We start from the raw sequence: 21,637 nt of genomic DNA on the forward strand, positions 1-21,637 counted from the left end.
GGGTGGCGGGCGAGTCCGTAAAGACGCGCGCTCCCTCCGGCCCAATGGGCGCGGCGGGTGGGCGGGGCCAGGCGGGCGGAGCGGCGCTGCGCCGCGCGGAGGGGCGCCGAGCCGGGAGCCGCCATGCCCATGTACAAGGTGAAGCCGCTGCACGGCGCCGCGGGCCCGCTGCCGGCAGAGCAGCTTCCCACCTGCATGTACCGCGTGCCCTGCCTGCACCGCTGCGCCACGCCGCAGGTAGGAGCGGGGCGGCCGCGAGCGGGGCGGAGCTCGGCGCGCCCGGGCCCGGCTGCCGTGCAGCGGAAGCGCGGCGCCGCGTGCAGCCTCGGCGCTGCCCTCCTTCCGCCGGGCTCCGGACCGACGGCTCCGCGTCGCGTTCCGCGGGCTGCCCGCCCGCTGCCGGCCTCCGCTCCCGGCGCTCCGCACACCGCCCTGCCCTCCGCGCGGGGCGGCCCTGGGACTCCGCGGGGCCCGGGCGGGCTGGGAGCTCGGCTGGCTGCCTGCGGGTTTTCCTCCGCCGTTGCTTGAGGCTGCGGGCTCGCAGCGCTGGCTCGGTGCAGCCGGCGGGTAACGACGAGCGTTTCCGACGCTTGGTAAATCGAGACGTGGCTCAGCTCCCGCCTCGTCCGCACGCACGGAGACGCGGGACCTCACCGTTCCGCGGTGAAGGGTTAGGATGCGAATAGCGCCTTTAAAGGCTTTCCACGCAGGGTCGGGCGGGCTGTGAACTGCGTGGAGCTGAGCGAACCCCGACGGGACTTTCTCTCCTCTAGGAAGAAGCTGACCCATCGCTTCAAGCCCTTGAGTCCCGCCAGGAGGAGATCCTGAGACGCCTGTACGAGCTGAAGAGCGCCGTCGATGGGCTCTCGAAGATGGTACAGACTCCTGACGCTGACTTCGATGTGACTCACGTCATTCAAAATGATGAGTCTTCTCCTTTGACGACAAATGGAGCGGATTTAGACTTGATGCTTGGAAAGGTAAGCTGAGTTCAGCACGTACAGTGGTGGGTGTTTTCTTTGCCCTCAGAGCAGAAGGGGTGGAAGGGTGGCATTAAGACGTGGAGCGCTCAGAACTCAGGAAATTTTGACTAAATGTTTGATTAGAATTTACTGCAATATCCATAAACGTTGAAGAAGGAAGATGTTTAAATTTTTTGGTGATTTAAATGTCAAAGCTTGTTTAGCCCTGGAATTTTAGACACGCATGGCTATACACATCTGGCAAGTGTCTTACCTGAATGTTTTTTCCTTTCTATTCAGGATTATGGTGCCCTGAAAGATATTGTAATCAATGCAAATCCTTCTGTGCCCCCATTGTCCTTATTAGTACTACACAGCCTGCTCTGTGAGCGCTATAAGATACTATCAGCTGTTCACACACATTCATCAGTGAAAAGTGTGCCAGAAAAACTCCTGAAATGCTTTGGGGAGCAGACGAAGAAGCAACCACGCCATGAATATCAGTTGGGCTTCACTCTGATATGGAAGGACGGTAAGAATTAGTTATCTTCCAGAGGAATACAATAGGTCAGAAAGTGAAACTTGTGCTATAGAACAGGTGCTTTGGTGTGGTATGACTGATAACGTGATGGACAGGTAGCATCTCTGCTCTTCTTGCAGATATGAACTTTAATTTTCATAACTGAGAGCAGTGGTGGGGACAGAGAAATAAAACTGAGTTACTGCTATTAAAATACAAATGGTATTTAAAAGGCAGCTATTTGAAAAACTCATCTCCAGCAATCCTGTGGATACAGTTTCTACAAAGATTGGCTGAGAGATTTTGCAGTCTACAGTCCAATGGGAGCTTTTTTATGCCAGGTTGTTGCCTTAGTTTAAGTATTCAGACTAAGAAAATTGAAAAACTGTTGTCAAGTTCACAACATTAGAAATGCTGATGCCGTCAAAAACAAAATAAATCTTAGCAATATATTTAGCTTCTCTACAGTAATCACTTTTCTTGATTTCAGTTCCAAAACCTCAGATGAAGTTCAGCATTCAAACAATGTGCCCCATTGAAGGAGAAGGGAACATTGCTAGATTTCTCTTTTCCCTTTTTGGCCAGAAGTACAATGCAATTACTTCAACTCTGATTGACAGCTGGGTTGACACAGCCATCTTCCAGCTCAAAGAAGGCAGCAGTAAAGAAAAAGGAGCAGTCTTGCGATCCATGAATGCTGCCCTGGGCAAGACATCGTGGTTGGTGGGAAATGAACTCACCGTGGCAGATATTGTTGCATGGTGTGTGCTTCAGCAGACAGGCAGTGCAAATGCTGCACCAGCCAACGTGCAGAAATGGATGAAGTCCTGTGAGAACTTAGCACCTTTCAGCTCTGTTATTAAGCTACTGAAATAAGTCTGTACCTTTATATAAGCAGGGTGATTTTAACCTACTTCCATCCCACACACCTATTGTCGTGGTTTGAATCCTTTATGAGAGCTATTCAGTTTCTGCAGCTGGATAGAATTCTAAAACCAATAAAAACATTACAGCTGCCTTTTGTGTGTGTGATCTTCCTTTTTTTTAGCTGCTGCATGAGAAACACATTTGTTTAGTTACCTAAAGCAGTTTTATGCAAATACAAGCTGTTTTTTGAGTTTTTCCATCTTTTTTCTCTGTACAGTTTAACTTGGAATGTATTCTGTTTAAAGAACAGACAGGAAAATCAAAATGCACCAAACTATTTTTATGTAAAAAAAAGTTTTTCTATAACTTAATATGCAGTAATTGTGTTCTTCCTGTACTTAAACTGGAGAACCTTGTTCCGTATGTTCATCTTGTCCAGTGGAAAGCAGTCTTAGTTTCTCTTTCAGTTTTTCTATTTCTTCTTCTTGCTCTCTCACCTTTTGCTGTAGATTAGAAATAACCTGGAGATGTGAGACAGCTGATTTATTTACAGGCAGGGATAAATCCTCATCAGTCTATTTGCATGTCTGTAGTCAACTACAAATAAGATTCTGCAGCACCACAGATCTTACGGGTGGCAAGGAAAGGGGATAACTATTAACAAAGACTGCAGAGCTGGCAAAAAAACCTCAATCTGTCTGTAAATCAAGTGTCCAGTCTTAAGTTACCTGCACTTATTGGCTACTTTTCTCCTTTAAAAGAGCCTGGAAACAGTGGCCTAAATATTGTAACAGGGAATAAAAATCTCAATCACACAATTCTCTTTAAAAAACAGGCACAATATAGACAGGAAAAGTAAGGAGATTGTTACTAAGCAATTTAGCTTTCATATTTTTTATCCTGTGAAGGCTGATGTTCTTGACAGTACTTACGTGTTCTGTGGTATGAAACAGCTCACTTTCACGAAGTTGAGCAGCAGTTGGTCTTTCTGTGGATACCTGACTGGTGAGAAGTTTTACATACTTGGCTTGAACAGGCCATTTCTTGTAGAAGTTATGAGGAATGTGGCCATTCCTTAAATTTGTTATAATTTCTGCTCTTTCCATTTCCGTTCCAAATGGCTGGAAGAGTTCTAGCAGGATAACACCCAAGCTATACATGTCTGACTGAAAAAGGGGTGAAGAAAAAGTTCTGGGATAACTTCTACTTCAAAGAACCAACCAGATTTCATCTCACAAATATTACAGTGAGGCTTATGACAAAGTTTCATGATGATAAGAAAAGTTTTGTGGCACTACTGAAGCAACTCAAATTCAAGTCTATACAGATTCTTCACGATGATCTCAGAAACACAACTTCTATATTTAGCAGGCAAAGCTGAAGTCTGTGTTTCAGCAAAAAACAGGAGTAACAGTAGGAGGAAGATTAACCATCTATGGTGCCAATGAGAAGCTTATGCTTTATTCCTATAATCTGTCCTAAGTATGCCTTACAGAAATAAAAATCATTTTACTGACAGACTTTCTTTTCAGATGCAGGGTGCTATTAAAATTAAGCATATAGTTTCTGAAAAATTACATTTCAGGTTATGCAGGTAGACATAAAGTGTTACCCTGGGCAATCTGAATATCAGCACCTAATCAGATAACAGCATTTAAATGTGTTCATAGAGGAGGGTAAAAAACAAAACCTACCTTGAAGTCATAGTCAGACCCCTGCAGCTGTTCTGGTGAAGCATATAGGCAAGTCCCCACACCTGAGGTATGTGTCAGTCCTTAAAACATGAGTTTAGACTTATTAATGTTTTAAATATGATAGAAACTTAAAACACTGAAACCTACAAAGATTTCTGCTCTTACCATTTATCCTTTCCGTGTGAAACCACTGATCTGAGTCATCCCAAAGGAGGTCTTTGCAGGCTAATCCAAAATCTCCTATTTTAACTTGATGATCTGATCCATGCAAAAAGATATTTCTGGGCTACAAAATAAGACAGTGTAAAGTATTAAGAAATATCTATATAAAGGATTATGAGTTGCTGAAGTTGCATTCAGCTGTTTCAAAACCTGTTGCATCCAGTCATTCAGATGTGTAGGACAATGATTGTTTCATACTTTCATTAGTGAGATAGAAGAAAATAGTCAGTGTATCAAGTTATTCACTACCAATGCCATTTAGGTGGAAGACTGCATACGAAGGATCCAGAAAGAAAAGAAAAGAAAAACAGGGGAAAAAAAAAAAAGGTTTAGCTAAAAGATAATGTACTTTTTCTTCTCAGCAGGAAATAGCAGTTTTTCAGAACAGTAATGTTAACAGGTAAGAGTGCACAGCAAATGAGACCAAATAAGTAGCAGAAATCAGTACTGAGATCGCCGGGCAAGACCTCACGTAAAAGTAGTCTTCTAAATGACAAGCACAGCTGCAAAGTGCTATATTTTTCTTGGAAAGCTGGAATGGAAGCAGTTGCTGAGAGGCTGCTGAGTGGAGCACTGCCTGCAGAAACACTGAACGAGTTGTCCATTTATTTCAGCTGTACAAGCACGGCTGAGACATGTTAGCAGCATGTGTCTGGTGCAAAGAAATACTTGCCACATAAAAGAAAACAATTTCCAATTACTGTTCTTTACTTACTCTGCAGCAGTTTCTGAACTTAGGTGCAGTGCAATGAGAACTGCAATGTTGCTTCATACAGACTTTTTTCCTACTAAATGATCAGCGCTAGCAACAAAGCAAACAGAACAGAAGCCTTTCTTCAGTTTTTAAAACTGCTGCTTTTGCAATACTTCTAAAATGCAGCACTGAATAGCACAGTTACTTCACAGCTGTTCTAGAACCAGGCAGCCCAAAACATCACAAGGAAAGGCACTGCTCAAAGGGAAGAGGCCAAACCTTTCAGTTCTGATTATGGATTGTCATTACAAAAACTATAACTTCCTTGTCTGTCAGTAGCAGAGTAAGCAAGACAGCCAGCAGTCCTGCCACTGCCTGTGCTTCCCTGTGTTCTTGTGAGAGCAGAGGACATACAGTTTGTGCTGTGAAGAGCTACATGAAGTAATAATGGAAAATGGCAGGAGTTAAAGCTTTACCATCTGTTAGCAGAATAGTGAGTGCTTGGAAGGACCCCCACCTCACAGACCTGCTCTCCCTTCAGGTAACCATTCCTTATTTTATATATATATATATATATATATATATATATATTATATATATATATAAAAATGAAAAAAAGAAACATTAAATGATTGTGGTTCTGAATGAGATCAGACCCCTAAGTCTTAGTAAAATTATAAAGAAGCCACTGGAACTGCAAACATAAATAAGTGTTACTCTGGGGAGAAGCCCACAGGGACTCACAGCTCACAGTGCAGGCCTTCCATGTCTCACATTTCTCCGAAGGATCAGATTGACATGAATTTCAGAAAGATAAGTGTCAAGACCCTCACTGATCTGAGCTGCAGTGAATTAAGAGGAAAGGTTCCTACAGAAAGTAACCTGTTTGAAGATGTGAAAGAAAGGATCAGGATAAATCGTCACCGTGCAGTTTCACGGTGGAGGATATTTGTCTGTGCCAGGAACTCACTGAATGTATTTGTAAATGACATAGAAAAAGGGTGAACAGTGAGAAAGTTTGCTGGCAGGGAAATAAAGATGAGGTCTGAATGCCAAGAATCGTAAAAGGATCTGGCAAGTCTTAACAGGCAAAAAGAATTCAGTGCAAATAAACATTACAATGCAAATAAAAGGAAAATCAATTTTATATGCACAACTATCTCTGAGCTGATTTACTCTTCAAGAGTGGTAACAGCCCTAAAAATGGCAATTTGATGCTCATTGCTGCTTCATGAAGCAAAATGTACATTACCAACTTTTTTCTTTTTTCCTTTGGAGAGGGTAGGGGAGATGAAGACAAAAACATTAGACAGTCCTGTACAAATTAATGAACTGTCACCTCCAATACTGCCTCTCATCTCAAATACAATTATAGAAACACAGAACATCCCTGGTTGGAATAACACCTAAGAGAAGTAGAATAATGTGCAGAGACAGTTGACAAGAATGCTGAAAATTTGGAATGTCTTTGATTCAAGGAATCACTAAATATAAAACATAAGACAAGCTGTTAGGTTTAAAACAGATCTACTAAATCAAGCATAGAATGGAAGGAGTGAGTAGGAAATATTGCTCAGTCTGTAACTTGTGTAAACAGCAACCAAAAACAGAAGCAGTACCTGTTGACTCAGACTCATTATTGTTGACAATACTGCTGAAACTGAAAACTTATTACAGTGATTTTAAAAATAACATTTCCTAAGCCAAATAGAGAAAAAGAGGCAAGAATCAGTCACAAGTTCCTGGAGCCACCAGTGACAAATTTGTCTTAGCTGCTTAATATTGCTGGTTTGCAACAAATCTGATGACAGAACTGACCCATAACAAACTGTAATCCACACATCCAGAAGCACTGCTAGATTGTATCACAGATCCAATGGCACTTCTGCCTGCTTATGATTCTTCTGTGAGTTTCACTGACCCGAAACCAAACTATGCTGACACCTTTCCATGCTATAAAACTGGGAAATACAGGAGGAAATCAAAGTGTAACACCGTTTGTTGCATTCCTGCTGAGCACATGGCAGCTGTGATTAACAAAAATAAGTTAACAATCCAGCTGCTCTTAGGTCATTGTCATCCATAGAGCTAATGCTCTGTTTTGTGACCTGTTACTATGTTATACTCTACCAGTCCAGAAGTATTTTTTTTCCTCAATAAAAATAAACTAACTTGAAGCTACGTTTTATATTACAGAAATAACAAGAGGCTCACAGCACTTCATCTCCTACTAAATTTGCCCAGTGCCTACAGAGCTGGGATGTCCATGTGAGGCAAATTTCAGAGAAATCGGCCGGCTTCACAGAGTAACACAGAAGAGTATCTCTATCTTGCAGGACATAAAACACCAGATAAATTCTGAAATGAGTCACTGCAAATGTGACCACCCTGTACATTCAAGTCAACAGTCTGATGATGGCTTTCCACCTACATCCATTCTTTTTGAATACTGTCTCAACATAAAGGACACAGCCAAATCTGGCTGGATGCCTCTTCACATAGCTGCAGGGTCACTGAACACAGAGGCAATAGCAACTTTAATTGCATCTGGAGCAAACACCAATTCTACTATTAGAACTTGTGGCAGAACTGCCCTCCACATCGCAGTGTGCGCAGCATCATCCAAAGCAGGCAGAATTTTAGGTGTCAACATAGACTGCATCTCTTTACTATTAAGTAATGGAGCCAATGTAAATGTTCAGGATCATGAAGGACGAACACCTGTGCACGAGGCCTGCTCAGGGGGTAGAAGGGAAATAGTCGATCTCCTGTTAGAGTATAAAGCAGACATGAACAGTCTAACAAGAGATGGGCAATCTCCACTCTTTCTTTTTCTTCAAAAGAGATCACATTTAAAAGACAGAGCACTGCTGAACAAGTTGCTGGGATTCTCATATCCACTGAAATTAAGAGATAGTCAAGGAGATCTACCCACTGGCCTTCTGTTCTCAGAATTCCAAATGCTGAAGGACTTCCTTCTAACATTATCGCAGAAATTACTGCCCCTGGAGGATATATGCAAGATCACTGTTAGAAGAATATATGGAGAAAACAACAAGTACTGGCTCAAAACCAGGCTTCCAGCAACTGTATGGAATTCACTATACAGCTATCAGAATGTAGGAAAAGACATGTGTGATGACACTGAACAGGAAAGCAAACTGAAATACTGTAAACCCTGAACAGCCTGTAGAGAAATTAAAATTGATCCAGAATAAAGATTAATGTTGTGTGTTCTGAAGTAGCTCCAAATTTTCATTTGCAGAGTATTAATTACCAAGGTAATATTTACACTGATATCCTCAAAGAGCTGCCATCTCAGGTGCAGAAAACTGCAGCAGGCAGAGCAGAATACACACTCACTTCACCGCTAGTGGGTTATGTGAGGTTAAGCAGGAGTGAGGGGGAAAAAAAGCAAGGCATAGTCAACCTACACTTCACATTTAAGCTAGCCTGTAAGTTAAAACTGCTCTTGTGATTAAAGTTCCAAAAAAAAAAAAAAAAAAGAAAAAAAAAGAAAAAAAACACACACAAAAAAACACCTCAAAGGAACATATAAAAAGCATCTATTGCAATCCATTCAAAGTGTATTTTTCTAAGTCTGATCTTCATTACATTTAAAAGGAATTAAAATAAACTTTTCATTCCTTCACTGAAGTCACCTACAGTCTCAGTCCCCTATATTAGACAGGAACTATTTTGAAAGACAGGAGTTAATTTGCAAATAAGGGAAAACTTAAGGACAAAAAAAAGAAAATAACTATAATTTGAACATATTACAGAATGGCCAGGGTTGGAAGGGACCTCAAGGATCATGAATCTCCAACCCCCTGGCCACATGCAGGGCCACCAACCTCCACATTTAATGCTAGACCATGGGGCTGCCCAGGACCCCATCCAACCTGGCCTTGAACACCTCCAGGGATGGACAGGGCATCCACAGCCTCTCTGGGCAGCTGTTCCAGCACCTCAACACTCTCTCTGTAAAGAACTTCCCCCTGACATCCAACCTAAATCTCCCCTCCCTCAACTTAAAACCATTTCCCCTTGTCCTGCAGTTATCAATCCTTTCAAAGAGTTGATTCCCCTCCTGTTTGTAGGCTCCCTTTAGGTACTGAAAGGCTGCAATGAGGTCACCCTGCAGCCTTCTTTTCTCCAGGCTGAACAAGCCCAGCTCCTTCAGCCTGTCCTCATAGGGGAGGTGCTCCAGTCCCCTGATCATCTTCGTGGCCTCCTCTGGACCCTCTCCAACAGCTCCCTGTCTTTCTTGTACTGGGGCTCCAGACCTGGACGCAGTGCTGCAGATGGGGCCTCACAAGAGCAGAGTAGAGGGGAACAATCACCTCCCTGTCCCTGATGGCCACCCCTCTTCTGATGGAGCCCAGGATCCCATTTGCCTTCCGAGCCACAAGGGCACACTGCTGGCTCGTGTTCAGTTTTTCATCCATCAAGACCCCCAGGTCCTTCTCCACAGGGCTGCTCTCAAGGACTGCTCCTTCCAATCTGTATGGATGCCTGGGATTCCTCCAGCCCAATGCAAAACTCTGCACTTTGCCATTATTGAATCTCATCAGATTCACTCGGGCCCACCTTTCCAGCCTGTTGAGATCCCTCTAAATGGCATCCCTTCCTTCTACCGTGTCAACTGCACCACTCAGCTTGGTGTTGTCAGCAAACTATTATTCAAAAAAATAAATATTTTTCAAAGCTTAATCAAAATTTACTTTCAAGTCAAAGTAATCTAGAAATATACCTGTAGTAAAGAAAGGGTGGTACAGGTACAGCAGAGAGGATTTATTTTTCATTTACAATAGAGCTAAATTTAAGAGCCAAGATCCCCTCAAAAGTTGTGAAGCTGTTTTTTCTCCCATCACATAAACTATCCTTGTTTTCTTTAGCCTCCAGTGATAGCTTAACAAACTTACTTTAATGTCTCGATGCATCACTCCCATGCTGTGGATATAGCACACTCCTTCTAATAACTCTTCAAAAATTTTCATTGTCCAGCTAACATCCACAAGATGGTATGGACCTTAAAGCAATTTAAAATATACATTATTTGGGTAAATTTTGATGAGTTATATAAGTTTATGTTACTATGTCTCATTGAAACCAGTTTATTTATGATGTGGAAAAAAATTTTAATGGAACGAGCACGGTTTAAAAGATGGAATTTCCCACAGTTCTCCTAAGAAAGTATTTTGAAACACTAGAAAGTCACTAAGCTCAGAATGCAGTTCAGTTCATGGAACATCACTGCATCTGCATGCAGATTTCTCCAAGTCCCACACACAGTTTTACAGTTATGAATTTAACGATCACAAACTCTAAAGAACATGCATTCACTATCTGTCCATTTGTCTCTGACTTGAATTCTGCCAATCTGCTTTGAATGAAAAAAAAAAGTAAAAATCTACTGCTTAAGCAACTTTCTGAGAAAGAGCAGATTCTCTCATTTAAGAACTCTGTTCCAAACAAGCATCACCCACACACAGCTCTGTGTCGGTAACAAGTATGGCTCTGGCATACATTCATTCTTTTTCAGAGCTGCCTGAAACTCATGAACTTGAATCTCTTAACACCACCTATCATATGAAGGTTCAATACTAGCAGCTATTGGATGAAAGGAATAAAGAATCTAATTAAGGAGATCCGTACTATAAGCTGCTGAATTAAAACAGAACATCCTGCAAACAGACTTCTAATTGGGAAAACATCAGTGTTTGCTTTACAGTAAGGACATTTTAAAAACGGCTACGAATCTTACCAGCAGCATCCTCTGCTCTCTCACTGCACCTTCTGTTACGGGCAGCAATCCAGTCCCACAGGGACAGTTCACACAGTTGCATCTGTATATACAGCATCAAACGATACTCCACCTAACAGACAAACATGGTACTGCTGATGTAATATGAACAGTATCACCTTACTTATCTTCTTTAAAGGCAACAGAAACTAGATTTATCTTAAGCCAAAATTCAGTTACCAAAATGACAACAAATATAGTACTACTGCTATCTAGTTTGGGCTTTGTTTTTGTTGCTGCTGTTCTTCCTCAAATTTTAGCAATTGTTATAAGACCAAAGCTAACAGAACAGCCAGCTAGATTTATTACGAATATTTAAGGATTCAAATGAGACTATAAAAGCAGTTAGACTTACTGCATGGAGGTTCATTCTGACTTAATAGTGTAAGCAGATATAAAACAGATATAAAACAACAAACAAATTCAACCTGTTGATATGGAACTTTGATTTATTTACACAAACATGTAAAGTCATTCTCAGACAACGCATGTGTTCATTTGAAAATCTGTACAACTCAAACAGACACCTTTAAAATCTGAGATTTCTTTCACAAGGGAACTCCAACTGATAGCAAATGCTTGAAACATTCCTGAGCTGTCTGCATTGTACAAAACACTGCAGGGGTACAAATGCCAACAAAGTTTAAGAAGCATAAGCAGAGTGGTCATTCCTTCCCTCTCACATGTAATCTTACACTGGACAGGGTCAACATCACATACCCAGGCACTTTCACCAATATCTAAATTAGCTACTGTTGCTGAATATTGAAAATGTTCAAGTTTGTTGTTTTTTTTTCCTCAGAAACACAGAAGTAGTACTTTTTTCTCATGTAGGAACATCAAAAGGACTCCAAATGACTAACACAGAGACTTTTCTGTACATGAGTTTTGCCACATACACATTGCTTCTCTGGTCATTTTCCTTGTAATTACTCAAAGTAATAAGAGTCAGTACTTTTGGTTCTAATAAGAGTCCTTTAAAATTTATCATTATAAACAATTTCTGCAACATCCAAATTTTCCTTTGCAGCCTTCATGAAATCAGACAGCAGCTGGATGTACTTAAAGAGAACTGCACTTACCTCAAACCCTCCACAGAGCGCTACATCATTCCCAGAGCATTCTTCAGTGCAGGACTTGCTTCCAGCACTAGCATCTAGATCCAGACTACAGGAATGGCCATACGATGAATCATTTTTAAAATCAGTTGATCCACAGTCAGCACTACTGACAGAGTCGTCTTGTAGTTCTATGGGTGATTCACATCTATTTGGTTTCATTTGTATTTCCTTACTATCACTGTTAGTGAAATCATTCCTTACATCCATATTCTGCACCAATTCACTATCCTGATTTCTAAGATATGTACTGTCACCAGGCTTTTCTTCTTCTGAAGTAAGGTCAGCAAAAATAATTGAACTACCACTTTCCACACTCTGAATGTGACAGTGATCACTGAAAAGAATAAAGAGAGAGAAATCTAAACACAAAGAGTTTTATGCCATGTACTTGAAATACATCATTCTGAAAACTTCATTTTTTATTGTAAACTGTATTCCGGAGTTAAGAGTTCAGCTACTTCCCCACATAAAACTTTATGATCATGAACTGCCAAGTGTTGGCTCCAGCCTTTTTATACTCTTCCTCAGCATGGATTTCTGACAGCTGACCCAGATAGCTCACAGATACACACAGCCATAGGTCACAGTATCCACTGGGTAGAACTGTGATGATTCATTCCTTTTCAGTTAGGAAGTTATACTGTAATATTTTTCATTGGACTCCACCTCCTTACCAAAAAGGCTAATCAACACTTCTGAGAAACAGAAGGCCACATTGCCCTAAAAAGACTCTGCAGTATTAATCAGTGTTGGCAAATACCATAAAGCTTTTGAAGTAAATTTGAACCCCCATACTACACTCAGTAACTCTGAAATTGTGAGATCCAAGGCAGGCAAGGGTACCAGCAACATTCTTCAGCTCACAACCAGAACAGAAACAACAAGGATAACTAACGCTTTTTCCCTGTAATTAGAAAGTAAAAAGCAACACATGCTGAATTCTGTACTCTTTTAATGCTAATTAAAGAAAAATAAAAGCATTTGAATTAAAGACAAGGAAATGTTATCATGGAGGTGTATAATACTTACTTGCCACACTCCTGTTCCAAGGGTAATGACTGCAACTTCAATATTGTCTTATCTATTGGATGAAAAGATACGTATGGTACGTTAGGAAACAAAACATGCACATATGTACTACAAATTCATGTTTAAGCTACAGTATCTTTCTGAACTCCATTATCTGTAAATATCTCTTTGCTATACAAAAGCCATTTCTCAGACTAATAAACAACCCTGAGTAATCTGTTCTTCCTTTTTCTTTAAATGAAATTAAACGTTATAAGAAATCTCTGGAAGTGTTATATTTGGTTCCTCTACACATTCACCCAGCTTTGATCTTTAATAACTCAGCCAGTTCAAAATCAGGCCTTAAGTATAAGATAACACACAGTTAAAGAAACAATTCCACAAGGCACCATTTTTGCATCATTTTGCTACAGTTTTAAAAATAACTGAAATAATTTTCAATAAAATTGTGTGCTCACATGAAAAATAAATTTATTTTAGCACACATTTCAGAAGCAAATACAAAATAACCACCTTCTAAACCACAGAAAACCATTAAGTACCACAATACCCACTTGTTATACTTTCAACATTAAATGCCTGTAAGGTATTCCTAGCACTTAGAAGTTGTATCCTTCAAGATTCTCAATATCACAGACTTTAAAAGACTTGTCTGTTTTACTATATTACCAACTATGTATTTTCTTTTGTGCTTATAGCAGGCTGGAAATCAATTCACTGACATGAAAAGCAATAAGGTCAGACAGAGGATAAGCAAACCTCCCACTAAGTGAGGATCAAAAGATTTAGCAGCATTCCGGATGAGAATGAGAAAGAAAAGTCACCAACAGATTAGGGTTTGAAAAGGACCAAAGGACAAAGTGTGGGAAGAGCTGAGAACAGAGAAACTGAGGGAAAAAAAGGGGGGGGGGGAAAGAGGGCAAAGAATGTGTAAAATGAACATAAAAGGAGATAAATTCTCAACAGTTACAAAGAATAACCAATACAAAAAAAACACCACAAAACAGATTGTCTGTAACTGCAGAACTTCATTTGTCAAATCCAAAAGTCTTGCAGAAAGCAAAATAAGAGACAGGGTTTTTTGCCTTTTAATTTTTTTTTTTTCCCCATTTCTTTTTAAGTATTTCTAGGTTCTTTCAGATTTTCAAAACTGTTTTCCAAGTAGAAAGAGGCGCATAGTGGAAGATTTACCCTAGCTTTGCCACAATCATGACATTTCAAAATATTCCTAGTTTGTGTGGGTTTTTTCCTCCTATTCATCACTCGTTCTCTAGGAGCTGAAGTGGCTCATTCCCAAGCATTCATTCTCCTCCTTGTTAACTCACTACTTTAAGTTAAAACTTTTTATTGCATTTTACTTAACTTCAAGCAATTTTAAAATCCTTGCCAAATATTTCCAGAAGAAAAGCTAATGCTTTCATACTTCCAAATTCATTATTGAGTAACAAATAAGCAAGAATTGCTCTACACACTGTACTTTCCTTTTGGGCAAGCTGTTTGAACCTGTTCCATCCAAGCAGTGTGATAGCCCACAATATTAGGATGCTGCAGTCCAGCCAGCACTTTAACTTCTCGTAGCACCTAAGAGGACAAAAAAAAAACACCCAGTATGACTGTTCTTAATTCTGAGTGCTTAGTAAACCCACAAAATAACAAAAATAAGAATTCCTGAGAGAAAACCAAACAGATAATGTTACTATAAAAATGGAGGAAATTTGGAAGCTTCAGAACAAATTACAATTTTTATATACGAAGATAATCAAAATCAAGCTAATATACCACAGTGAAAGGACTTAAGTATCTCTTAGTTACTTTTTTCTATTAGGTACAGATAAGGTCAAATCTTTGGAAACCCAGACTAACAAATATAAATGCTATTTTTAATTAATACTTCCTGAAGGTTTGAGAATTTAGAAATGCAGTTAGTGTTTAAATTGAAATTGGTCAGAGCAAACAGGGAATTAAAAGAGATGAAATGAAATATATAATACCTTCATGCAATCTCTTCTCGTAGCCTTCTTAATATTGATTTTTTTAATAGCATAGAACTGACCATCTAACTTGTTTCTGACCTGAAAACAATTGCAATACAACGAAATTAGATGTTAAAGTGTTTAAGTTAGCGAGTTACTAAAATCTTTAGAAACAACTATCTTCTATCAATTAATTTCTGCACTCTATATGGATACTTCTTGCTTTTATTAGAAAGTTAAACTGGGATGAGGCCCAGCTATCCAGCATAAAGATTCAATACTTCTGCCTTATTTTCAGGGCTGCAAAATTCTAATCCAAACTTTGTGAAATACACACCTCTACAGCTATCTCATCAATAGAAAAAATGCCAATAGGCCCTGATAACCAATAAATCAGGTTCTCAATACATCTGAGAGACCACAACTGCCATCTACATATGGTCCATCCCACTTGGGGAACCTGCAGCTGGCTGTGCACGGCAAGTGTTCAGTACCATCCGACATGGGGACGGACAGTTCACGTTCAAACTAAAGTTGCCTTCTTTTCAAGCAACAACAACTGGAACATTGGCGTGCACAGACTAAGCAGAAAATCTAAACTTCAAAGAAAAACTAGCTATAAACCGTTAAGCTATAAATGAAAAGAATACCTTGTATACTTGGCCATATCCTCCTTTTCCTAATCTTGCAATTTCATCAAATTCATTCAAGTATCGTGAAGTCTGTGTTTCCAAGAGAACTTCTTTTCCCCTATTCAAAAATCAGGCTGCATTAAACTAAATTACAACTTTAACGAAGGCATTATATATGCTACAGACAATCCTGAAATACTGTTTATATTATGAAAAGAAGAAAGAAAACCCAATACCTTGGCATTGCCATACCGAATACTGAAAGGCAACAGTGTAACACAGGCAGTTGGGATGAGAGCACCCTATGTTCTACAAATCCACATCCCAAATTAATGCAAGTATTCAAATGATTTCTTTAAACGTATGCCTGGTAACTCTTGTTTTCCTGTACAACCACATTAATGACAGTTGTACTGAAGGAGATTTCATGAGACCATTTTGAGAGAGTATCGAGAAATTTCCACTTTTTTCTGTGTTTCAGAAATCAAATATAAGGCACACGAATTAAATTCACACAGAACTCTAGGGAGGAAGTTGTTTAGTATCTTTCCCATGCTTTGAATACATACCCAATCGCACGAGAATCTCCATTATCGAGTTCCTATGAAACAATAAAATCCAACATAAGAACATGCCACACAGAGCGATAGGTCTGCCATGCCATTACCACAAACAGCTTAATCAAAACAGAAACTAGAATTACGTTCTTAGAAGTCCTTGTTAGAAGAAAGGTTTACAGATACAGACAGCAATTCATCCTCAGAGCGAACTCAAGTACTGCCCGGCCAGTGAGCAGCTAACATCACTGCTGGAGAGACTACTGCCCTTCAGAGCAATCCCTGCTGCCAAACAGGATACAACGAGGGCTCCAAAACATGCTCAAGACAAAATTAGCTGGCATAGTTCAAGCAGACAGATAAGTAAACCGCCCTGACTCAGCCTGAAGCCCAATACAAGGGTACTGTTAACCAGAGCAGTAAGTCGGAATGCATGCCTGCCTACTGCTGACAAAAAAAGCTGTAGCAATATTTAGAATGCTTTGCCTGTGTTTAAAAAGAAGAAAACATTTTTTTAATTATTATTTAATACAGAATGAAATCTGGTTTCAAAAACATCGGTTTGCAGCTACAGGTCCAGAACACACCATCTCAAATAGACAAGATAGAACCAGAATTCTATTTGTAGTTACTGAAAACAACTAATCTAGTATTAAAAGAACCCCGAAACAAAATATTCTTTAGATGCAATGATGTGTTAATCCCTAAACGCAGATGCTGCCAAACAAAATTAACAAAGCTTACCCCATTAAGTACTTGTCGGTTAGCTGCTTTCATTAGCTCAGTAATGGCTCTATTATGCTGCAGTCTTACAGTACTAAACTCATCACAGAAGGCAAAAGGGGAGAGCAAACCTGTTCTTGTGAAAGCCTGTCGAAGTACTGCACAAAGGAACAGAAAAAGGTCACGTTAAATAAAGCTTGCCAATAAGACCACGTGAGCAGTTGTTTTTGAAATGAGTAAACTTTATTTGAAAGACAGAGCATCTGAAAACCTGAACGTTCAGCCACTTCTATCACAATGCCCTTTCCCATAGGGATAAAAGCTAATTAAACCCAAACTAGAGCTGCTCCGGGGGAATCCCTTTGCATAATGCAGCTAATTGCCATGCATTTCAGCGCATTTCCTGTTCTTTCTTATCTCAGCAGGTGAATCATGCAAACATTCACCTGTTCACTCCTTACCTTTGTACCATATTCTCTCATAGAAAAGAGCAACTATGAGGGCACGCTTATAGAAAAGAGGCACTACTATGTTATTCTAATTCCCCTATCAGCTCACATTTGTTTAAGTACCTGTAGTAAAGAAATCACCCACACCAAAACGCTGCATACTGCACAGCCGGGTTAAGCAGTGCTGTGACAGAAAGAACTGACACTGGAGATCAGAGATGGGTGCAACCATAAAGATAGTACAGGAAATGTACTGCAAATACTTATGAGTTCCAAGATCTTCAACTTGCTTGCAAGACTTTCTTTGGTACTGACACTTCAAAATCAGCCTGTCATCTCTCAATGAACATAAAGCACACTGAAGTGAACCTATAAGGAATCGGGAATTTTGCTATAAGGGCATCACGGACAGTGACATACAACAGAAAAGTGGGGGTAAAATCCACCCAGGCCAACGTGACTTTAGTAGCCACAATCACAAAACAGGTATGATTACTGCAGTATGAATTTATTTTACTCATTGGGTTTATGCCACTTGGAAACAGGCTTAAACTCTACCAATGCAGCACTATCATCTGCCATAGAAGCACAAAGGGAATGCAATAGCTGCACCATCAGCAAGGGGCACAGGCTGCATCAAACCCAGGCCCCTGAGAGAACATGCAAGTAACCACACCTTAACCAAGGCCCTCAGGTCATAAGGGGGGGACCATAAGGACTCAACAACCTTTTGCTGCCTTAAATAAAACCCCAGAATAATTCCAGGATACTTCGAGTCTTCTTATTGGCAGAGCTGGCAGTTGTCAGAACACAGACAGACCTCTGTCTCTCCAGGACAGCAGTGTCTCCCCTAAGGGTGCTTGTGCCTCCTAAGTTCTGCCTAGACAGCTTAGAAATAATTCAGTTCTTCTCTTTTTCTCATGTTCCCATGCCTCCCAACTCCTCCCCACACTTTATTTGTTTATAAATTTTGCATAACTGCTATTTTACTGTCTGTACATATAATGGATGTATACCGGTGTAAGTTGATCTCTACCTTTAAAATGTTGAAAAAAACAAGGAATTCTTATGATTACTTACCATTAAGTAGGTAAGTATATGGCTAATGGTAAAATACTTCTGTAAGTTGGTGTTCTCACAGTTTTTCCTCTTCTTTCCCAATTCCAGAAATGCTTTATAAATTATTTCAATTTTTGACATGATAGACAGACCTATCAGTATAGGGCAGCCTATACTTCTATGGGAAAGCCAACTTAGCCCTTTATAGAACAGAGAGATAAAGGATTTCAGAATAGGTTTGCCTGTATCTCTGTAGAGATAAAATGTGATTTTTTTTCCCCTATATAATATTTAATATACAATGAAATAGACAAGTATAATGTTCCTACCAGATAAAAATCCAATGCTCCTTCCTCCAATCCAATCACTTCTAAAAACAGTTTGTCTTTATAATTGTGTGTACGCATCATAGTACAGAGCAGTCTTACATTTCTAAGGTAAATTCTGCTTTTAGATAGTAAAGATCCAACCCCTCTGTCCAACACTGAAGTCTCAGCCAGCACAACCTTTGCAGATTACTTTCAGTTTTAACCTATATAGGTTTAGTAGGTTAAAAATTCCAGCGTCTTAATACTTTTACTCAAATGACCTTAAATCATGAATTAGGCCTATCAGCATAGGCTGATCTTACCCACACAGGGTGACCTACACTTCTTACAGAAAGTTTTTTTTTTGTTCAGTCCTAAGAAGAGCTATTTGTGTGGTTTTTGTTGGTTTTTTTTGGCAAGTTCTTTTTTTTTTTAAATATATAAAGATATAGCAAAACCTGGGGACAAACACCTACATCAGATTTCATGAATGAAAAAGTGATAGTTGCCTGTTACTAGAGAATGCCATAAATGGCTTCAAACAGAAGCAATATACGTGGCTATTTTTATTTTCTACAATCACAAATAGTAAGGAAAAAAATGAAAGATGGTTTCTGAGATCATTATGCACATGCTTAAATGAACAAAATACCTAAGATAAGCCACATACCCAAATGAACAGATTTCAGGAGAAACACCTCACGTCTAAGAATGCAAGCTCTAGAATTATGTCAAACAACTCTGTTGGAAAATATGGGACCTCCAAAATCACTTACTTTGACTTCAGAGAACATGATTTTGGCAGATGCAGAGAAGATGATGCCGCAGCTATTTCTTGATAAATATTTCTAACAAGCCCCTCTTTTATCTGTGTTTTTAGATCCAATCTAATATCACCACAGAGCGCAATCTCCCTCAAGCAAGTTACCTTGCTTTCGCTTCCCTTCCTGTGACGCAACTCTCGTGACTTAACTGGAAGAGAACTGCCTGTTCCTTGTACTGACAACTGCAGTGCTATTCATTTATTTATTTTTTTCAGAAAACAGAGGTCCTCGGTATCAATTAAGCTGACTTGGAGTCTTCAACCTCTCCTGAGAACTGCTCCTGTCACCCCACAGGACGAGGCCTGGAGCTTCTTACTGACAGAGCTCCGCAGCGCCGCGCAGAACACGCAGGTACGTAATGCCGTAAGGAAGAAGCGCTCTTACTAACTTCGGAACAAGCACCTCGAGTGCACGGGGTTGTGTGTGTACATGTGGCACAGGTGCTCCAGCAGCGACACCAGCAGCAGCTGGTTCTGGATGGTCGAAGTGAAATTCACAAACTTCTGCGACCCATTGGCCACTCGCAGTTCTGCCGGCACATCCGACTCTGACGAAAAGAAGCCACAGGCCGAGTTAGCGCTCCTTACCGCTCGCACACCGGGCCGAAGCCGCAGCGCTCCCACAGCACAGCACGGCCCAGCCTCGCAGAAACGCAACGCACCGGCCGATGCTGAGCGAGAAGCTGGAGGCGCTCATCAGGGACCGAATCGCGATTCACATTTTGAAGTACCTCCACGCGAACCGAACCGCTGCGGCTCCCGCGGCCGACCCGCCCTCCGTCGGCCCCGGGGCCGCCGCTCCCGCTCCGCCTGGTTCCCCCGGCGGCGCTCCGACCATCCGCACGCAGAAGGAGCCCCCCCCCCTCGGCCCCGCGGCTCCCCACGAGGCCGCCCCGCGTACCGTCGAAGCGCGGCTCCGGGCTCTCCTCGGGGAACTGAATGGCGGGCGGCTGGCGGCGGGTCGCGGCCCTCGCGGTGACCTCCCGGCCCCGCCACATGCCCGGCGCTGCGCCCGCGGCCTGCCCCGCCGCCGGCACCTGCCCGCCTCTGTGCGGGGCGGGCCCAGGGCCTGGGCGGGCGCTTCGCGGCCGCTCCTGGAGCAAAGAGCGGAAAAACGTTAATCGGGCGGGGGGGGTAAACGGGACGGCGGCGAACAGAGCCGGCAAAGGGCCCGGCTCCAAGCGGGCCGCCGCGCCCTCGGCCCGGGAGCCGCGAAGCGCCCCGAGAGCCGGCGCGGGGCCGCCCCGCCTCGGCCCTCCAGCAGCGGCAGCCCTCGGGCCCGGCTCCGAGCGGGGGTCGCCGAGCCCCCCCTAGCGGCTCCCGGCAGCGGCACAGGGGCGGTGCCGGTCCCCGTGTGACCCGGAGGAGCTCGCTTCTCCCCCCGCCGCCGCCGCCGCCGCCGCCGCCGCCGCCTTCCCTCCCCCCGCCCGCTCGCCGGGCCGGCGCCGGGCCCCGGATGCAAGAGGCCGGCGGAGGGACGTCATTGTTCCCCGACGGGCTGAAACTGGAGGCGGAGCGGGCCGGGCTGAGGCGGGGGCTGCGGCGAGGGGGACCCGGCAGCGCCGAGTCGAGCGGGGCCGAGCCAGGTAATGGGGCCGGGGGGAGCGGCGAGCCCGGCACGGCAAGGCAGCGCCGCGTGCGCCTCCCGCCTGGAAATCAATGGGCCGGTGGGAGGGGCCGGCCCGGGAAAGGGAAGGGGAAGCGCCCGGCGGCAGCCGCCGGCTCGGCCCGGCCCACCCCGCGCTTTCCCGCTGCCCGGCGGGAGGCCGGAGGGGGTGGGACTACCGGGCGGGGCGGGGCGCCGCTCCCGGCACAGCGCCGCAGCGGCACAGCGCCCATCCGGCCCCGCGCCCGTCCGGCCCCGCGCCGCCGCCCCCCTCCGGGCCGCCGGCACCGGCCGCCTCCCGCCGCCTCCGTTACGCGCCGCGTCCCGCCCGCCGCTCCGTCCTCCGCCCGCCGCCGACGTGCGGACCCGGCGCCGCTTCCCGCGTCCCGCCCCGGCCGGAGGGTTTCGCGTCGCCCAGATGCCGCTCGGCGGCGCCCCGTTGTTCCCGCCGGCTCGGAGCTGCCCGCTCTCACGCCCCGCCGCCGCCGCCGCTGCCGCCGCCGCCGCCGCCGCCGCCCGCGCGGGGGGTCCCGGCCCGCCTCGCCGCCCCACCCCCCCGGCGCCGTGGAACCCGACCCCGCCTTCCCCGCCC

The 21,637-nt window shown here is 43.2% G+C and overlaps 3 protein-coding genes across 7 annotated transcripts; 2 read left to right on the plus strand and 1 right to left on the minus strand.

The window, feature by feature from the left end:
* Window positions 1-61: 61 nt before the first annotated feature.
* On the plus strand, window positions 62-2,498 carry AIMP2 (aminoacyl tRNA synthetase complex interacting multifunctional protein 2). 2 transcript variants are annotated; one of them, XM_031606507.2, is made up of 4 exons: window positions 62-237; window positions 774-980; window positions 1,263-1,494; window positions 1,973-2,498. In XM_031606507.2, exons 1-4 carry the CDS (start codon window positions 124-126, stop codon window positions 2,356-2,358), a joined length of 939 nt encoding a protein of 312 aa, XP_031462367.1. In that variant the 5' UTR covers window positions 62-123; the 3' UTR covers window positions 2,359-2,498. The 2 variants fall into 2 exon arrangements, with proteins under 2 accessions (XP_031462367.1, XP_031462368.1); XM_031606508.2 differs by lacking the exon at window positions 62-237 and adding an exon at window positions 461-670.
* EIF2AK1 (eukaryotic translation initiation factor 2 alpha kinase 1) lies at window positions 2,339-21,172 on the minus strand. 4 transcript variants are annotated; one of them, XM_031606504.2, is made up of 15 exons: window positions 20,341-21,172; window positions 19,829-19,987; window positions 16,822-16,958; window positions 16,090-16,121; window positions 15,539-15,638; window positions 14,907-14,987; window positions 14,397-14,496; window positions 12,916-12,967; window positions 11,848-12,220; window positions 10,727-10,838; window positions 9,885-9,991; window positions 4,209-4,329; window positions 4,044-4,123; window positions 3,282-3,515; window positions 2,339-2,870 (listed from the first exon to the last, which is right to left on the minus strand). In XM_031606504.2, exons 1-15 carry the CDS (start codon window positions 20,435-20,437, stop codon window positions 2,748-2,750), a joined length of 1,908 nt encoding a protein of 635 aa, XP_031462364.2. In that variant the 5' UTR covers window positions 20,438-21,172; the 3' UTR covers window positions 2,339-2,747. The 4 variants fall into 4 exon arrangements, with proteins under 4 accessions (XP_031462364.2, XP_031462365.2, XP_090007554.1 ...); XM_031606505.2 differs by lacking the exon at window positions 20,341-21,172 and adding an exon at window positions 20,102-20,276; XM_090151427.1 differs by having other exon boundaries at window positions 2,768-2,870; window positions 3,282-3,351; window positions 20,341-20,520.
* Window positions 4,403-8,200, plus strand: ANKRD61 (ankyrin repeat domain 61). The gene is made up of 2 exons (XM_031606512.2): window positions 4,403-5,500; window positions 7,156-8,200. The coding sequence occupies exon 2, from the start codon at window positions 7,323-7,325 to the stop codon at window positions 8,139-8,141; it is 819 nt and encodes a 272-aa protein (XP_031462372.1). The 5' UTR covers window positions 4,403-5,500; window positions 7,156-7,322; the 3' UTR covers window positions 8,142-8,200.
* Window positions 21,173-21,637: the final 465 nt, after the last annotated feature.

Source organism: Phasianus colchicus, chromosome 16, assembly GCF_987193195.1.
Source record: "Phasianus colchicus chromosome 16, bPhaCol1.hap1.1, whole genome shotgun sequence".
Lineage (NCBI taxonomy): Eukaryota > Metazoa > Chordata > Aves > Galliformes > Phasianidae > Phasianus > Phasianus colchicus.

Excerpts from the sequence above, each read along its gene's own strand:
- AIMP2 (XM_031606507.2), top strand. The coding sequence starts at position 124 with ATGCCCATGTACAAGGTGAAGCCGCTGCACGGCGCCGCGGGCCCGCTG. Across the intron at positions 981-1,262 it reads TAGACTTGATGCTTGGAAAG|GATTATGGTGCCCTGAAAGA; the intron begins GTAAGCTGAGTT and ends CTTTCTATTCAG. Across the intron at positions 1,495-1,972 it reads CACTCTGATATGGAAGGACG|TTCCAAAACCTCAGATGAAG; the intron begins GTAAGAATTAGT and ends TCTTGATTTCAG.
- ANKRD61 (XM_031606512.2), top strand. The coding sequence starts at position 7,323 with ATGAGTCACTGCAAATGTGACCACCCTGTACATTCAAGTCAACAGTCT.
- EIF2AK1 (XM_031606504.2), bottom strand. The coding sequence starts at position 20,437 with ATGTGGCGGGGCCGGGAGGTCACCGCGAGGGCCGCGACCCGCCGCCAG. Across the intron at positions 9,992-10,726 it reads GAGAGCAGAGGATGCTGCTG|GTCCATACCATCTTGTGGAT; the intron begins GTAAGATTCGTA and ends AATTGCTTTAAG. Across the intron at positions 4,124-4,208 it reads TCACACGGAAAGGATAAATG|GACTGACACATACCTCAGGT; the intron begins GTAAGAGCAGAA and ends TCATGTTTTAAG.